This window comes from Acomys russatus, chromosome 9 (genome assembly GCF_903995435.1).
Source record: "Acomys russatus chromosome 9, mAcoRus1.1, whole genome shotgun sequence".
Lineage (NCBI taxonomy): Eukaryota > Metazoa > Chordata > Mammalia > Rodentia > Muridae > Acomys > Acomys russatus.
This window is the reverse complement of record NC_067145.1, coordinates 57,412,866-57,430,968: the sequence shown is the minus strand read 5'-3', so window position 1 is coordinate 57,430,968 and position 18,103 is coordinate 57,412,866. Positions and strand designations below refer to the sequence as shown.

The following is an 18,103-nucleotide window of genomic DNA, read 5'->3' as shown; positions in this document are numbered from 1 at the left end:
CTCAACATCAGCAACGAGCATGCAGTCATCATTCTAACTGACAGGAAGCTGAGGTTCAGGGAAGCTGCCTCATCGGCTATGCTACCCCTGGTACCAGGAATTGTTTTCAAAGCTCAGCGTGTCTCACTGACAAGCCTCAGTGCGTGGCATACAGTAGTGAATGCTCAATACGTGTAAGCAAACCCATCGATTGAAATCTATATCTGACTACATCGGAGAGCATGTGCCGAACAGTATGATTGCAGTTTATGCAAGAGCATCTTCCCGTGTAGGGCCTGCTCGCTGACTGTTTTAGACACTGCAATATCCCATGGCCCTGACATGGGGAAGCTCTCCCTGGAGGAATGGAGAGTTTGCGTTTGAGCTGAGAATCACTTGCTTAAAAAAAAATGTCTGTTCTGGGACTGGCAAGATGGCTCAGTGTGTAAAGGCACTTGCTGCTGAGACTGATTTCCTGGGTTCAGTCTCAGGACCCACATAGTAGAGGGAGAGGACAAAGCCCTGCAAGTTGTCCTTTTCTGACCTCTGCTAGTGTGCATGCATATACAAATGGGCACATACATAGACATACATACATACATACATACATACATACATTCATACATACAGAGAGAGACAGAGACAGAGAGAGACACAGACAGACAGAGAGGAGAGAAAATAAATAAAATAACCTAACATTTAATAAAATGTCTGTTCTGGAATCATCTAGAAACTAGTTCTATGTTGACTTTCACATAGGATGCTTATCTCCGTGAAGAAAGAAAAATCTGTGACTCTCACCCTGGATAAAGAACTGTTGTTTTCCGTGCTGCTGCACCGTGTGTGGAAGAAGCATCCAGTCAATGTGGACTTCCTGGGGATCTATGCTCCCCCTACACACAAGTTCTCACCCAGTGCACATGGACTGCTAGGTAAAGCGTTTCAACCATCAACATGTGGTGACTTGGATAATTGTGGTTAGAAGTCAGGAAGGTGGCAGGTAAGGCTACAAGAGCATTGGGCACAGCATGGCAGGGTGTGTGGGCAATGGCATGGCCAAGACCATGTGCAGCAAGTTAAAACAAGGGACAAAACAGGTTAAGATGTATGCTGGGACTTTTTTTCTGTGGCCGAAGAGAGGTGACTTGGATTAGGGGGCTTGGGACAAGTAGACTCAAGAACATGCAAATATTTTAAGCATGTGACAACTGAAAACACCTTATTCCTCTGGTCTGCGCTACACTCTCCAATGCCTGCCTTGCCTGCTGCCATCGGAAGGGCAGCAATTTACTATAGTCTAGTAGACCAGCATCTAGAATACTCCAATAAAGAGATTCTAAAGGGAAGACAAAAACGCCACTTGATCCCAATGACAGGCCTCGGATTCCATGTGAATTCATGTCTGTGCTTTGTATCATTAGGACAATTCATGCATGAGCCAGATGTCCAGATCTTCAACGAGAGACCAGGAAAAGAGCCGGGAAAGCCAGAGGCAAGCATGGAAGTGAAAGGACATAAATTGAACGTCACCAGGTAGGCCTTGGATGCATAAGAAAAGCCACTTGAAACACTGTCAAAGTCCACAAGTCATTGACAATAGTGGTGGCGCACGCCTTTAATCCCAGCACTTGGGAGGCAGAGGCAGGTGGATCACTGTGAGTTCGAGGTCAGCCTGGTCTACAAAGTGAGTCCAGGACAGTCAAGGCTACACAGAGAAACCCTGTCTCAAAAAAAAAAAAAAAAAAAAAAAAAAAAAAAAAAAAAAAGACAATAGACACATAAACACCATTAGCCAAAGGACACTTCAGGATAGCCAGGTTAAATGCAAATAACGACCATGTGTATGTGCGCCCATGTCATGAAATGGCAAGAGGAATTAATCTAGCAATCTCATCCGCGTGTTAGAGCTCTACAACCAGAAAGTCAATCATTGAAAACACTGACCAAAGGAAAAGATCATAAAATACCCAGGAGGCCCAGTTCCAGAGAAGGCATGAATATCTTTATGCAACGGCGTCTTGAGTGTGGATATACTGAGTGTACTTTGAGATAGCTTTTCTTACATGTATCATGATTCATTTCTAAGTGGGAATTATAAATCTTTGAGTTTCAGTCCCTTCCTTCTTATTCACTTGTCTCTCTCATGCTTAATTTGATATCACCTTGAAGCATTTTTGTCTTTTTGATATTTTGGAAAGCAGTTAATTTTCCTTATTGTAAACAACAGTCCAGAAACACCATCATTTTCCAGATGATTCAAATGTAACTTTACAGTGATAATTAAATCACAAACTTATATATGATGCATGCCGCCACAAAATAGACAGAACGCTAAATGATGGATTGACTCTTAAGTATGTACCCAAGTGGTAGGCTTGCCAGATAGAAACCAATGTGCTATTACAAGACATCAGTAAGCATGCAGAAATGGTGATAGCCACTTAGCAACTGTCTTAGTCACAGGCAGTTTCGTAACAGACCATCTTTTCTATGACAAAAGGCAACCGTTAAGCCTTTTCACCTATTGCTAGCCCCATGCAACGCCTTTGATGACTAAATCAAACTGAAAGACCCCACTCCAATCTTTTAAGGCTCACTGGTGGCAGTGTGGCATATGCATTTTTTTTTTTTCCAAGACAGGGTTTCTCTGTGTAGCCTTGGCTGTCCTGGACTCGCTTTGTAGACCAGGCTGGCCTCGAACTCACAGCGATCCGCCTGCCTCTGCCTCCCAAGTGCTGGGATTAAAGATGTGCGCCACCACGCCTGGCTCATATGCATTTTAAAAATATTATCTCCTTCATTCGTCAAAGGGGAGACTTGAATTTGCTCATAAACCGCTGACATCACCCTTCCAGATAACATCTCCTACAAATTGAGAGGGTGCCTCAGAGTCATCAGGTAGCACAGCTAGCCTACAGTGCTCTTTCATCTTTTCAGTACCCATTTGCTACTATTACCTTGCTGGAAGAATCTAAACAGGCCAACTTCTAGGAGGACTGTCTTGTCTTAACTGTCTGAGGACACACTGGGCTCTCTCTGTTCTCCTAGCATCAAACCCCCAACACTGACACCTCTTTTAAACTTGGGGGGCAGGGAAGGGGCAGAGGGCAGGTAGAAATAGTACTGAGAAAGGCACAGAGAACAAGGGAAGGGCTGTCCTGTTCCCGGCTGTGCCTTGCGTCCTTTCCCCTAACCACACACCTCATTTTCCTTTCAGAGGCTTACAGAAGGACTACAGGACCAACATAGTGTTCGGAACAGACGTCCCCTGCTGGTTCGTGCACAACAGCGGGAAAGGGTTCATCGACGGGCACTACAAGGATTACTTTGTGCCTCAGCTCTACAGCTTTCTCAACCGGCCTTAAAGGCTTATGGTCTTGGAAACTGTGTGTGTACATTTTCTCCCCTGACACTTTTTGCAGCTATTCTTCCGTTTCAGCAACTCAAAACAAAGCCAGATATTACCAAGGCCTAACAGGCCTGCTAACCCAAGAAAATAAACATTTGCAAAGAAGTCTCAGATGATGTGTGTTGATCAAGGCAACACCCAGGACGTGGTTGATGAGTGAAGCTGCCACTGAGGCCAAGCCCAGGAGCAGTTTACTGTGAAACCCATCTACTGTTAAATGTTTGTCACCTCAGCGTTGAGGATTACTCACTTGCTGTTATTACAGAAGAGGGTCATTTAGGAGATGTTGGGTGAACACAGCCATGGACAGGGAACATTACTTCTTCAGCTGCTTTATAACACAGATGCTTTACACTGAACCCCTGTACTGCAGGACAGCATCACCCAAATGGGAGAAACATTTATGTGCAAAACTTGGGGTAACAGTTCTATAGAATAGTTCTATAAAATCAACCCCAGGCATGTAACTCAGGTGACCAAACTTTAGTAGTTGGTGTTTCAACATTCATCACCAGCAAAAGTAATCAGTTACTAACTGTTCATATGTAAACCCTCTTGAGACCATTAGTATGTTGATTTATTTTCCATTTTAAATGAATAATCAACCTTGGGTTGGCTCAGCATTTTCTGCTTTTGCAGAAGGGGTCCAAGTTCAGTTCTCAGAACTCACCTATCATTTCACAATCATCTGTAACTCCAGTTCCAGGGAACCCAATGCAGAAGTTTTATATATAATTTACATGATTGTGTGGTTCTCAAGCATGAACATTGTAAATAATGTGGCCTATGGGGCACCAAGTAGGCATCCCTAGATCTAATGTGTGTTCTAGGACAGTTCTTTCGTCCATATAACCTAAGGAAACCAAAGGAAACACAAGCGACGGAACTTCTTTTAATTTATGTTTATGAATGTTTGCCTGCACAGATATCTGTACACCATGCCATTTATTTTCTGTGTATGGGTGTTGGGCCTGCAATGGCTATCTGCACAGCATGTCATGCAGTGCTCATGAAGGCTATAAGAGAGCACTGGAGTTACAGATAGGTGTGAGCCACCATGTGGGTGCTGGGAATTGAACATGGATTCTAGGGAAGAGCAGTCAGTGCTCTTACCTACTAAGCCATCTCAACAGACTCTAAAGGGTTTCTTAATAGCAAAAGAGAAGTGACTCCATTGATTTATCAGAATCAACGGCAAGCTTGCCTAACAAGAAACAGATGTTAACATGCTTTAAGAATGAGGGTCTCTCTGTGTAGCCTTGGCTGTCCTGGACTCGCTTTGTAGACCAGGCTAGCCTTGAGCTCACAGCCAGCCTCTGCCTCCCCAGTGCTGGGATTAAAGGTGTGAGCCACCACGCCTAGCTAAGAATGTGCTATTTTTTTCCAAATTGTCTTACATTTAACACTTTACAATAGTATTTTTTTCTAATTTATTTATTTGTGTTTTATGTACATTGGTGCTTCGCCTGCATGCATATCTGTGTGAAGTTATTGGATCCCCTAGAACAGGAGTTGCAGACAGTTATGAGTTACATGTGGTTGCTGGGAATTGAACCCAAGTCCTCTGGAAGAGCAGCCTGTGCTCTTAACCTCTGAGCCATCTCGCCAACCCCTACAATAGTATTCTTTTAATGATGGTAAAAATCTACCAAGGGAATATTATGAAGGAAAAAGAAACAAGATAAAATGATAGTCTTGACACTTAAAAACCACTAGATTTTATTATAAAATTTACCCAAACATCTACCCAGTAGTATTTAAACAGATCAATCTTTTATACAAAGCAGACCCCTAACACAGTAGAGGTACACAGCGCCTTGGCTGGCATCAATTTGATGCTTTATGATTTCAATGTTGTGTTTTTAACAAATTTTCAAACTCAAGCCAGTTTAGATATGTCTTCATATTGAATACCTTCAACTCTGCGTCCTTTCAAAGGTCCAGTTTCAATGACTATGGTGGCTGCAAAGGCCTTCTCATTGATGGACTCTAGGGTGCCTTCGTTTCCTCTGTAGCCGCCATTCAAAACAAGAACTCTTTTCCCTGGTGCTGGAATGACTGTCTCTAGGTGAGTCTGGTCCAGCTTCAGCCTGTCTCCAGAGTCAATCGTCTTTACCACAGCTGTGTACCTGTCAACCACTTCCTTAACAACACCCTTTTTCTTGTGATATTTCTCTCCAAGTTTCTTCGTTATAATTTTCACAATGATTCCGGGCTGTAACCAGGAATCTGTTCGCGCAGATCTTTTCTTTTCCTCTTCAATCTCCATGATTTCATCCAGTGCGGACTTCTTTTTCTTCTTTGCAGACTGAGCTGAGCTCTGTGAAGATTCTTTTCGCTTCACAGATGCTGCGCTCCCCAGTGCCTGCAGTGCATTTGGTCCCAAAGAGCTTGACTTGGATGTTGTTGCTCCCGCTGAGCTACCTGCTCCTTTATTCAGATTGAACGTAACTTTCTCTTCATCATTTTCGCGGCTTAATTCTGTAAAGACAGGTGTCTCCTGCTCTTTCCCCTCTAGGCCTCTCCTCACCTGTTCCTCAATGAATTTGGCAGTTTTTTCTTCATCATCAAGATCTTGCTTCTTCTTTTTCTCTAATTCCAGTTGCCGGCGAATAGTCTCTGGGTCTCTGTCTATGTACTGAATATACCAGCCTTTTGGTGTCTCGTCCACTTTACACAATCCTTAAAATCAAACAAACAAAAAATAAATAAACAATAAAAACAAACAAAAACACAGCATGACTTTGCATACAGATCCAAAGTACTTCATCTCTGCACATCTACTCATTCAGGAGCTACCATCAAACACAAAGCCCTGAAACACAGGAGCTTTCACATCCGTACTTAGATAGGTACACTGAGGTAACAGCTAAACAAGAGACACACGAGCAAGGACTTTAGGAACAAATGTTCAACTACACCAAAGTCCTTACTTTCTGATGAATAGTAAATGATCTGCTAGCTTACAATAAAGTAACACACCGAATAAGCAAAATACTGACACCTGTTTTCCTAAGTCTATCATCATGTAAAGATTAAAAATGAGAAAAGAAAAAAGTAAATTTGAGTAATTACCTCAAGATAGAATATGAGACATTCCCTAAAGAAGGAATACAAAGCTGAGTGGTGGCGGTTCATGCTATAAACCTAACACTTGGGAGGCTGGAGCAGGAGGGCATCCATGAGCTCCAGGCCAACCTGAACGCATGCTCAGCTCTAGAGTACCCTGGAGTGCAGTGGGAGCCTCTGTCTCAATGTCACAACGAAGGAAGGAAGGAAGGAAGGAAGGGAGGGAGGGAGGGAGGGAGGGAGGAAGGGTGAATATAGAGAGAAGGAAAAGAAAGAATGGAAAAGACTATTAACTTTTTAAAATAAATTTACTTTTATTTGGGTTTTTTTTTTTTTTTTTTTGTTTTTTTTTTTTTTGTTTTTTTGTTTGTTTGTTTGTTTTTCGAGACAGGGTTTCTCTGTGTAGTCTTGGCCATCCTGGACTCACTTTGTAGACCAGGCTGGCCTCGAACTCACAGCGATCCGCCTGCCTCTGCCTCCCGAGTGCTGGGATTAAAGGCTACTTTTATTTGTGTATGTGGCACACATGTGTACGTGGTACACAAGTGTATGTGTGCATGCACATGTGTATGTGTGTGGTGCACACACATGTGGAGGTCAGAAATTTTCAGGCATCTGTTCTCTCCTTACACCATGTGTGGCCTAAGAATCAATCTCAGAAAGGGGGAGGAAGTCCCCCTCAGGCACAGTCATAGGGGAGGGGAGTAAGGGGAAAATGGGATGGAGGGAAGAATGAGAGGATACAAGGGATGGGATAACCATTCAGATGTAACAAGAATAAATTAATAAAAGAAAAGAAAAGAAAAAGAAAAAAAAAAGAATCAATCTCAGTTCATCAAACTGCTAATAACTCTTAAGCTAAAGGCAAATATTATGGTTTGGATATGAACTGTCTCCCAGAACTCATGTGTTAAGCCATTGTGCAGTGAGTGACTGGAGGCTCCGACATCAGTGAATTCATCCACTGATGGACTCACACTGGCCACTGAGCTCCAAAGCCTGTCAGGCCAACGCCCAGGCAGCAGAGGCAAGAGCATCATAAGTTCCAGTACAGCCTGGGCTATGTAAGCCTCAAAGAATAAACAAAGACAGCATATAATAAACTTAACTATGGACTAGTATGTGCCCCTACTGGTTTTCTAATTGCCCTATAGATCAACTTTTCTATAAAATCAGACAAACTCAGCCGGGCGTGGTGGCGCACGCCTTTAATCCCAGCACTCGGGAGGCAGAGGCAGGCGGATCGCTGTGAGTTCGAGGCCAGCCTGGTCTACAAGGCTACACAGAGAAACCCTGTCTCAAAAAAGCAAAAAAAAAAAAAAAAAAAAAAAAAAATCAGACAAACTCTGAACATGGCTTCTCCCCTAGAATAAAGCCACGGAACACTTGTTCCCCTGTCCTCTCTTACCCTCTCTGCCCAGCCACTTGGTGAAGTCAGTGAGTGTTTCCCACTGAGTGGCATTCATGTGGATGTGCTCTCGGTGGCTGATGTACTCATTGTAGACAATGTTGTTGTGGACTCTCTTAGTGCCTAAAAACAAAACAGGGCACTGTTGAGCCTGAAGAAATGCACACAATAATGAAATTGTTACTTCCATAATATTTGAGATAGCTACCAAAGCGTCTCCTCAGAAGTTCCAGAAAGTCGTTTCGGAATTCCCTAGTGAAGAAAGAAAGAAAAACGTTAAGGTACTTGCTATAAATATAAAGCTGCAGCTTCCTGAAGTTTAAGCAATCATAAACTTTAGTGACCAAATGCCTCATCAACCACCTATATAACCATGTGCCATAAACCTTTAAAGTGAACAAAAAAAGAACTGCAAAGATTAGCTTTCAAAGTAAAGTGTAAGTCAGCCTGGAGTTGAAATGTTTGGCCTTAATAACGCAGCCATGGTAGAAACTAGCACATGGCTTTAGAGGGGTTCATCACAAGGTCTTTGTACTAATGACCACGGCATAAAAATACCACACTATCCTGTGAGCAAAAAACTCATCTTCACTTTCAAGCAGTCCAATAAAGTCAACCAAAAAAAAAGACATGTAAGAAAATATCATGAACAGATTTGAGGGCATTGCTAGAGGTGATTTTACTTGTTTTGTTTTGTTTTGAGACAGGTTCTCTGTGTAGCCTTAGCTGTCCTGGACTTCCTTTGTAGACCAGGCTGGTCTTGAACTCACAGAGATTGCCTGCCTCTGCCTCCCAAGTGCTGGGATTACAGGCATGCGCCACCATGCCCAACACCAGAAGTGATTTTAATATAGACAGTGAAATATAACTCAAGGTTCAAAAGAATCGTCAGGCACAGTGGTGCAGCACACCTTTAATCCCAGCACTAGGGAGGCAGAGGCAGGCAGATCTCTGTGAGTTTGAGGCCAGCCAGGTCTACAGACCAAGCCCAGGACAGCCAGGATTACAAGAGAAACCCTTTTTCCAAAAAGAAAAACAAAAATAAGAACAACAACAACATAAAAAGAAAACCTGACCCTAGTTAACAGAGCCATAAACACAAGGCGTGCCTGAGAAAGACACTTACCCTACTTAGGCTGAGATTTGGGGAAGATAATAATAAGGATGAGTAGAGGAAGAATTGCATGAGGAGAGACAAGATCTAGTCAAATGTGTGAATCATCTGGAATGTCATGTTATATAGATCTAGTTTTCAGCAGGCATTAGAAAAGCATATTTAAATGTAGGTTTGAAAATTAATAAACTAATATGTGTAATTTGAAAAACAATCATGGAAATGTATACTGCCCTAAATGAAAATAGAGGGGCCGTAGAGATGGTTTAACAAGGGCAGCAGCTGTTTCCTGTGAGGATCCAGCTTTGATTCCCAGCAACCACATGGCTGCTCACAACTGTCTTTGACTGTAGTCCCAGGGGATTCAACACCTTCTTCTAACCTCCATGTAGGCAAAACACTCATGCACATAAAAATTTTAAAATATTAAAGAAAAATAAAATTACAATATTTGCAAGAAAAAAGATAGAAATGGAAATTATGATGTTAAGAAAAATAAGCCACACCAGGTCCATGCCTATAATCCCAGCACTTGGGTAGGCAGAGGCAGGCGGGTCTCTGTGAGTTTTAGGCCAGCCTGGTCTACACAGAGAAATCCTGTCTCCAAAAACTAAAATCCAAAATGTAAAACAATTTTAAAAAAAGTAAGCTGGATCATAAAAACAAATATGTTTTCTCTCATATGTGAAACTTATATTTATGTGCATGCAAATATGTACATAATGAGTCTGTGTGTATAATGAGTGTATTATGTGTGTAATGAGTGTATGTGTAATGAGTGTGTGTATGTGCACATGTGTGTATGTGTGTGCATGTGTAATGAAACCAGAAGAGGACCATGAGAGAGGATGACGAGATCTTAAGGAAGAGGAAAAAGTAGACAATAGAATACATGTGACAGGAAAACAGAAGAATAGAATATGGGGGGAAGAGAGGAGACAAGTAGGAGAGTGACTGGGAGGGAGGGGACGCCCATGGGGCAATGGTGAATTATGAGGCAGTACAATAACACATTTGAGAAGGTCACAATGAGACTCATCACTTGCATGTTAACATAAAAAATTTTTAATCTATACACTAACAGGAAAAAGGATGGAAGAGAGAAAAGGAGAGGGGGGAGGGGGAAGGAAGGGAGAAAATCATGGTGGGCAGCAGAGAACAGTAATCCTCAAGTTATGCTCCCCAAGCCAGCAGCACACCATCGCTAGGGAACGTTATAGAAATGTAACACTCTAAGCTAACCCTGTACACGTGATTGTCTGTACAACATCAGTGAGTAATCATATGAGTGATTCAAGTGAGAAATGCTGAGAACATTACTGTGACAAAGAATGGAAAGGACCTAAGTTTAAAGGGCACCACACAGAACAGACAGGAGGGATTCCCAGGCTCCACTGGCTGACCAGGAGGCTGGCGAGAGCACGCTAAGTCCAACTTCAGAAATGCTGACTTTAAGGCTGGAGAGACTGCTCACTGGTTTAGAGTACTTGCTGCCTTTGCAGAGGATCCAGGTTCAAGTCCCAGGTCACAACCGTCCTAATTCCAATTGCAGGGGATCTACTGCCCTTTGCTGGCCTCCATGGGCACCAGTCATGCGCTTGGCACACATACATACATGGAGACAAAATATTCATACTTAAAAAATTATTTTTTTTTTTAAGACAGGGCTTCTCTGTGTGTATCCCTGGCTGTCCTGGACTCACTTTGTAGATCAGGTTGGTCTCAAACTCATTGGGATCCACCTACCTCTGCCTCACGAGTGCTGGAATTAAAGGTGTGCACTACCATGGCAGGCATAAAATTAAATTTTTAAAAATAAAAATAAAGAAATTCTGACTCTGAACAAGCTTTCAGAGAAGCAGAGTTGTCAAAGAAAAAAATGATTGTTAGAAAGGAAGATCAAGATTTAGCAGGGAAAAGATTTAGGAGACACCTGACCATAAAGGTAACAGTTAAAAGGATGTAACTTAAGGTGACATGTGACTCAAAGTGACTGTGGGATGGCACAAAAAGATCAGAGAATCATCCTGAAGAACTTCCAATATTAGAGGGGCTAAGAGGAGGGAGAAGTAAGAAGGCCTCGAGAGGACACAGAGGAAAGTATGCCAGGAAAGAGTTACAAGCACTGCCAGGTGTGGTGGCGCACGCTTTTAATCCCAGCACTCAGGAGGCAGAAGCAAGTGGATTTCTGTGAGTTCGAGGCCAGCCTGGTCTACAATGCGAGTCCATGCCAATCACTGGAAAACTAAGGTTAGCTTTACCTAGACTGTCCCATGGAGCAGTAATACTTGGTGGTTGTTTTAAGTCACAGCCTTCAGTATCACCTTGCTAATATTCTGTGACAGAATGTGGGTTACAGATGAACTGCTGTCCCTGTGTCCCACAGCTGCTGGGAGCAAAGCATCATGTAGCTGAGCTGCAAAATGAACTATTTTTCTCATAGGACATAAAAGACCAAAAGACACACAAACTACAAGTATTCCTAAGTGGGCATTTGGCATGAGACATGTTCTCAAAAATTTAAGAGCTGTGTTACTAAAAACAAAAACAAAACAAACAAACAACAACAACAACAAACCAGGCGATATGCTGCCAATGAGAAAATGACAAGATTGGAGCTTCTGCGTCCTGATTAGAATATTGCTGGTAGGACTGCCACTGCTAGCTCAACACATCTCTCCACCCCATAGCTGTCCTGACAACATCTGTGCTGGAGCTAATGAGTATAAGCAGATGACACTGTACAATAAATGGTCACTATTTGAAAGGAAGGTGTTCGTAACTCAGTCAATTGATTATTTCCAAAAGACTAACATGCAATAAAAGACCACGCATACTGGGCGGGGTGGCACACGCTTGTAATCCCAGCACTCGGGGAGGCAGAAGCAGGCAAATCTGTGAGTTCATGGCCAACCTGGTCTACAAAGCGAGTCTAAGATAGCCAAGGCTACACAGAAAAAAAACTAAAAAAACCACACATGTGTCCAAGATCCACCTAAAAGGCAGACCAGTGGACTTGAATTCAAGAGAACATGTGCACTGTCCTGGGTTCAGAGTCTGTTTTATAACTATTCCAAGAAATGCGCACGTACCATCTCAGTGTAGCACCAAAGAGCAATGTAACTTCTTTGGAAAGATCATGAGACAGCCTTCCACTTCCAAATGTGGAAGGGAAGATGAGACTTCAGATGCCTTTTAAGTGAGATACTGAAGAGATTTGCAAAAAAATTTAAATATATGTTTTTGTATTTGGAAAATATAGTATGATGCTTTAGTTTGGTTTTTCTATTAAAAATCTCAGCCAGGTATGGTGGAACACAGCTGTAATTCCAGTATTTGTGAGGTTGAGGCAAGAGGATTCTGAGTTCAAGACTACCCTTGGCTACATACCAATATCCTAAATTAAAGGGGGTGGGGGGAAGACCTGCTTGTAATCCCAGCACTTAGGGAGACAGAGGCAGAGGCAGGTGGATCTCTGTGACTTTAAGGCTAGCCTGGTCTACAACCACAACAGCCAAGGCTACACAGAAAAACCCTGTCTCAAAAAACCAACCAACCAAACAAACAAACAAACAAAAAGCCACCCGTGTGCATGTGTAGGCACACATCATTCTGTGTACGGGCGGAAGCCTGAGGTTAACTCTAAGCGTCTTACTTGATTCATCTCCACTTTATTTATTGGGGCAGGGTCTCTTACTGAACCTAGAATTCACTAATTGGTATTTTTATGTGGGCTAATAAAAAATATTTGTAATTTTTTTTTTCAGATTTAATTTTGAATGTTGATACATATACCCCATAGAAACATTAGCCTTTGCAAGATTTAATCATATGTATATCAGGTTCTCAGAAAAGATCGAGAAGCTTGAAGAAAAAAAAAAAAGACTAGTATTGCTAATAATTAACAGAAAATCTTTATCAGTACTAGATCTGCACTCTTTAAAAATATTAGCTCACTAAATCTTCCAGTCCTACACAGGAGCCCAAGAGTTTGGTGAGAGTGCCACTTCAGACACATTGTACCCATGAGAAGATTAAAGCACAGAAAAACTCAGGAAGCTCACCCCAAGGTCCCTCCAAAAGCTCTACAACAGGAGGATAGACTCAAGACCAGGCAGGGCTGAAGTGAAAGGAAGGAAAGACAGTTCTAAGACACACTTTGGTAACAACGTCACCCTGTGATTAATTTCAAAAGAAGATAAAGCCGGAGCATGGGAAGACTACAGCCATCTCCACCCATAAGGGACATGGCTCTATAGGATATGAAATATTAAGCACTTCTCTCCCACGGCCAACTGAGTAGCACTTAAGAGGTAAGGCTGTCTTTGAGTTACTTACTCTGAAAAATAATCCATAAACTGCTGAGGATTTTCTGAAGCCAGCAACAGTTGTCTTTGATGAGATTCAGACATACAGTGACACTTAAAGCCATTCTAAAGAAAAAAAAAAAAGATGTAAGGAAAAGTAGTTAAATTCTCACCTACAGCATCACAACACTCCCCACGTAGTAGTTAATTCAAATGGATTCTTTAATGATTAATTTCTTTTTAATTTTTAAAATTACGCATGTATGGCCGGGCGGTAGTGGCGCACGCCTTTAATCCCAGCACTCGGGAGGCAGAGGCAGGTGGATCACTGTGAGTTTGAGGCCAGCCTGATCTACAAAGTGAGTCCAGGATAGCCAAGGCTACACAGAGAGACCCTGTCTCGAAAAACCAAAAAAAAAAAAAAAAAAAAATTACACATGTACATATGCCTGTGTACCACCGTGGGCATGTCGGGGGGGGGGGGGGATGACAGTGTTGGATCCACTGGAACTGCAGCTGTAGATAGTGGTTCTGAGAATAGAACCTGGGTCCTTTGGACAAGTAGCCAGTGTTCTTAGCTGATGAGCTATTTCTCCAGTCCAATAAATTACTTTTATAAAATCAAATCACTTGCTACAACCACCCTCTAGTGTGAGCCTGAGTGTGTGCTTATGCGTGCGTGCGTGTAGGTCAGAGATCGGGTCTCTCATGGGACCTGGAGCTCACAGGTTCAGGAGAATTAGCTGGCAAGCAAGATCCAAGGATCCTCCTGCCTCTGTCTCTGTTAATCAGTTTTACACAGGTGCTGGTGGGCAAATGCAAGTCCTCACACTTGTGTGGGAAATACTGTACTGAGACCTCTCTGCGCTCCATTTCTAATTTTACTTCCCATAGAGCCGAGTCTTGCAACCTTGCCAATCACAGAGCAATCAAGGTCAAGAGACTAAAAGTGGTGCTGACAAAAGGACATTTATAGTGCTGCCAGAGACTTCCCAAGGGGGACTGAACCCACTCTGCGTTTCCACTGCAGACACTCTTTTCACTGATTGCGTTTCCGTTAGCTTCTTAGCTAGCACACACCAATGCCTATTACTGCCTGTCACTTAAACTTTGCTAAATACTTATCAGCTGTACTTTCAAAGATTGCTTAAAAAAATAAAAAGCAGGTTGGGGTATAGTTCAGTGGTTAGGAGAACAAGACACTCTTGCAAAGGACCTAAATGCAGTTCCCAGTGCCTACATCGGGGTGTTCATTACCACCTGTAACTCTAACTGCAGGGGATCCAGCACCTCTTCTAACACACGCACACACATGCATGCACACTTAGAAAAAACATATATGTGCTTGGTGTGGTGGAAACCACCTTCAATCCAGCACTCAGAGGGAGAGGCAGGCAGAGCTCTGTGAGTTCAAAGCCAGCCTAGTCTACAAAGTGAGTTCCAGGACAGCCAGGGCTCTGTTACAAAGAGAAACCCTGTCTTGAAAAAACCAAGAACAAGAACAACAAAATATATCTTGGTGTACTTCTTCTACCTATGCTTGAACCTGAAATTTCAGTAGTACATATGTAGTAGAAATGAAAAATTTACCCTGTATGTTCAAATTCTGGTCCTCTGTGTCTCTGTCTCTGTCTGTCTCTGTTTCTGATTAAAAACAACCAGCCTTCCCTGGCTCATCCTTTTTTTCTTGGCATTGTCTCGCTGGAGGGGCTAATACCACTTAGTTGTGCTGTTGCCCCCACATTATGTTGAATTACTTTTTTCTCAAATTGTAATTCTGTCAGTTTAGGTTCGGGCTAAGCATTTCAGGAAAGAACACTTCATTAGTGTCCCCACGTGTTTCACTCTGCATCATGGTCTCACAGTGTGTGCAAAGATGCATGGGTAACACAGCCGGGCGTGGTGGCGCTCGCCTTTAATCCCAGCACTCGGGAGGCAGAGGCAGGCGAATCGCTGTGAGTTCGAGGCCAGCCTGGTCTACAAAGTGAGTCCAGGATGGCCAAGGCTACACAGAGAGACCCTGTCTCGAAAAACAAAAAAAAAAAAAAAGATGCATGGGTAACCGTGAGCGCCTGCGGCAAAGTAATGTCAGAAAGGCGGGAAGGAGGGGATTAGCAAGAAGGGAAAGGGAAGATATGGAAAAGTAAAAATAGTTTAAAATATTTTTTAAATCATAAAGTAATGAGGTGGGCATGGAGGTATATGCCTTTAACCTCAGCGCCTGGGAGGCAGAGATGGGCGCAACTCTATGAGTTCAGGGCCAGCCAAGACTACATAATGAGACCTGTCCTCAAAGAGGGGGGGGCGGGGGGAGAAGAGGACTTGTTCTCCCTTTGAGAGTACAAGGACTAACCACTAGTGTCTGAAGTCATGCCTGTTTTGTTTACCTTACCAACAACCACTTTTTTGACAGGGTTTCCCTGGGTTAGCACATGCTCACCTGGAACCTGTCATCTTTCGTCTCTGCCTGCGGAGTGCTAGGGTTACAAGTGTGTGCCTGGCACCTGCTTAATTAGCTTCAGATGTTATTCTGAAATTAAGTTCTCATGAGAAGAGGATAGGTGACTAGTTCTGCTAGTCGCAGTTTCTTTGCAAGGGTCTTTTGATTCACTGCCTTCCCTGCCTCACAGGTGGTCACGGGGAGGAAGGCCCGGATTTTTACGTGTTCCCTGTTCTGTTCCTATCGTGCAATATGGGAAAGCTGAGGAGGAAGACAAGGGCCATGATATCCCTTCCACCCCCCAATCCGTTCCTTTGTGTTTCTAGAATTTAAAAAACATATTTTAATTTATGGAAAGCAATACTGGTTTTTGATACCACATTTCTTTTGAAATTAAAATGAAATAACTTTTTTTTTTTTTAGGTTTTTTGAGACAGGGTTTCTCTGTGTAACAGTCCTGGCTGATCTAGACTCCCTTTGTAGACCAGGCTGGCCTTGAACTCACAGAGATCCGCCTGCCTCTGCCCCCCCCCCCCCGAGTGCTGGGACTAAAGGTGTGCGCCACCATGCCTAGCCCCAATATAACCATTACGGTTAGGTAGTGCACAAATAGGTGCATGGATAACTAAAAGAAATGACTTTAAGAGCTTGGATGTGGTGCACACCTCTTTAATCCCAGCACTCAGGAGGCAGTGGCAGGTGGATCTCTGTGAGTTCGAGGCCAGCCTGGTCTACAAAGTGAGTTCTAGGACAGCCAGGGATACACAGAGAAACACTGTCTTGAAAAACAACAGCAAAAAGACTGAGTTTTGAAATCTGGTCAGTGGCAGTGGGACTGAACAGAGTCTGGCCTGAGCTATTAATAAGGTAGCATAGGACCACTATGATGGGTCGGTAGGTGACGGTGCTTGCTGCCAAATGTGACAACCTGATTTCAATTCCCAGGACCCTTCTGCTGGAAGGAAATAACTACAAGTTTCTCTTTGGTCTCCATATGAATGTGAGATTTGTATGCGGTCTACTGGCATGTATAAAGACACACACACACACACACACACACACACACACATCAAAATAAGGTAACATAAATCTAGATGCATGGCATAAGGAAGTAGCTCGGTGGTAGAGCATTTGGCAGGTATGTGTAAGACCCTGGGTTGAATCTGTAGCATTGCCTAATAAACAAGGCCCCAGTCACCACCACCACCACCAAGAGACTATGGAGAAAGTAGAACTATGAAGTGCAATGGTGTATGGCTTTGATACCAGCACTTGGAGGCAGAGGTAGGTGGATCTCGTTTGAGACCTGCCTGGTCTATCTACATGGTGAGTTTCAGCCAAAGCTACATACTGAGACACTCTCCAGCAAAAAAATAAATAAAAAAATAAAAATAAAAAAATAAAAAGTCTGTATCGGATGATGTAAAGGACTCTTTATTAGGTTTGTTGTGTTGGTGGCATTTTGACACATACTGAAGTGATACATATGGTTAGCTTGTTATACTGATCGCATATTTAAGTTTTCAGGGGTGAAGTACAGTGACATTTATGTATTTACTATAAAATATTTCAGACACAAAGCAAATATGGAAAAACAGTTAAGTTCTAGGTGCTTGTGGACTGCAAACTTGTACCTCCTGAAATCCGTACTTAAACACTACCTCTAGGATGGCAGTAGCGAGTGGGAGTTTTAGGAGGTAATTACGGTTAGGTCATGGGGAGACCTTTGCCTCAAAAAACAAAAACAAAAACAAACAAACAAACACCTCAGCGACAACCTTACAGGTAGACACAATTATTACCTTCACTTTACCAATACGTAGAACTTTATTTGCCTAAGCTACGTCACTATTAAGCGGCGCAACTGGAATTCCTAATTTTGACCCACTCCAAGGAAGTCCAAATGTAAACCTCAGTGCTCTATGGCGTCTGGCCATTGTAAGTGACACTAAGTGTTTGTCTGGGACCATTTTTTGTGTAGTTGTAGGGCGACGCAAAGGGTAGCGAGAAAACAGACCTCTGGTGCCCGGCTGGGGAAGACTGCGCGGAAAAGCGTTCCATGGCGAGGCTCCAAGCCAGGGTAGGATACTGAGGTCGCCGTCGGGACCCTCCGGGTCGCGACCTCCCTCAGCCACTTACCTCGTCGCGACACTGCTTTTGGCACATCTGACAGTACCAACGAAGCTTCTGGAGCCCTTTGGACTTAATTCTATTCGCGATGGCCTTGGGGCTCAGAAAATCCGACTTGCCCATGATGACCAAGGAGCGACACAGCTTCGAAGCAGTCGGAAGCGGAACTGGATCGGCTCGGGGATAGGCGGGACCAAAACTGACAGCAGGAAATGGAGATGGGGCTGGGGGGTGGGAGGGGGAGGGC

The 18,103-nt window shown here is 43.2% G+C and overlaps 2 protein-coding genes across 2 annotated transcripts in view; one reads left to right on the top strand and one right to left on the bottom strand.

Annotated features, from left to right (window-relative positions):
- Itih2 (inter-alpha-trypsin inhibitor heavy chain 2) overlaps positions 1-3,514 on the top strand; it is a 35,911-nt gene extending 32,397 nt beyond the window's left edge. Inside the window, exons 19-21 of the mRNA XM_051151393.1 lie at positions 739-911; positions 1,401-1,512; positions 3,197-3,514. Of these exons, the coding sequence (XP_051007350.1) occupies positions 739-911; positions 1,401-1,512; positions 3,197-3,344 (433 nt within the window). The 3' untranslated portion in view covers positions 3,345-3,514. The remainder of the gene's footprint in view (positions 1-738; positions 912-1,400; positions 1,513-3,196) is intronic.
- Positions 3,515-5,227: 1,713 nt separating this feature from the next.
- Positions 5,228-18,046, bottom strand: Kin (Kin17 DNA and RNA binding protein). The gene is made up of 5 exons (XM_051151392.1): positions 17,866-18,046; positions 13,318-13,412; positions 8,074-8,117; positions 7,866-7,988; positions 5,228-6,070 (listed from the first exon to the last, which is right to left on the bottom strand). The coding sequence occupies exons 1-5, from the start codon at positions 17,977-17,979 to the stop codon at positions 5,268-5,270; spliced, it is 1,179 nt and encodes a 392-aa protein (XP_051007349.1). The 5' UTR covers positions 17,980-18,046; the 3' UTR covers positions 5,228-5,267.
- Between the last annotated feature and the right edge of the window lie 57 nt (positions 18,047-18,103).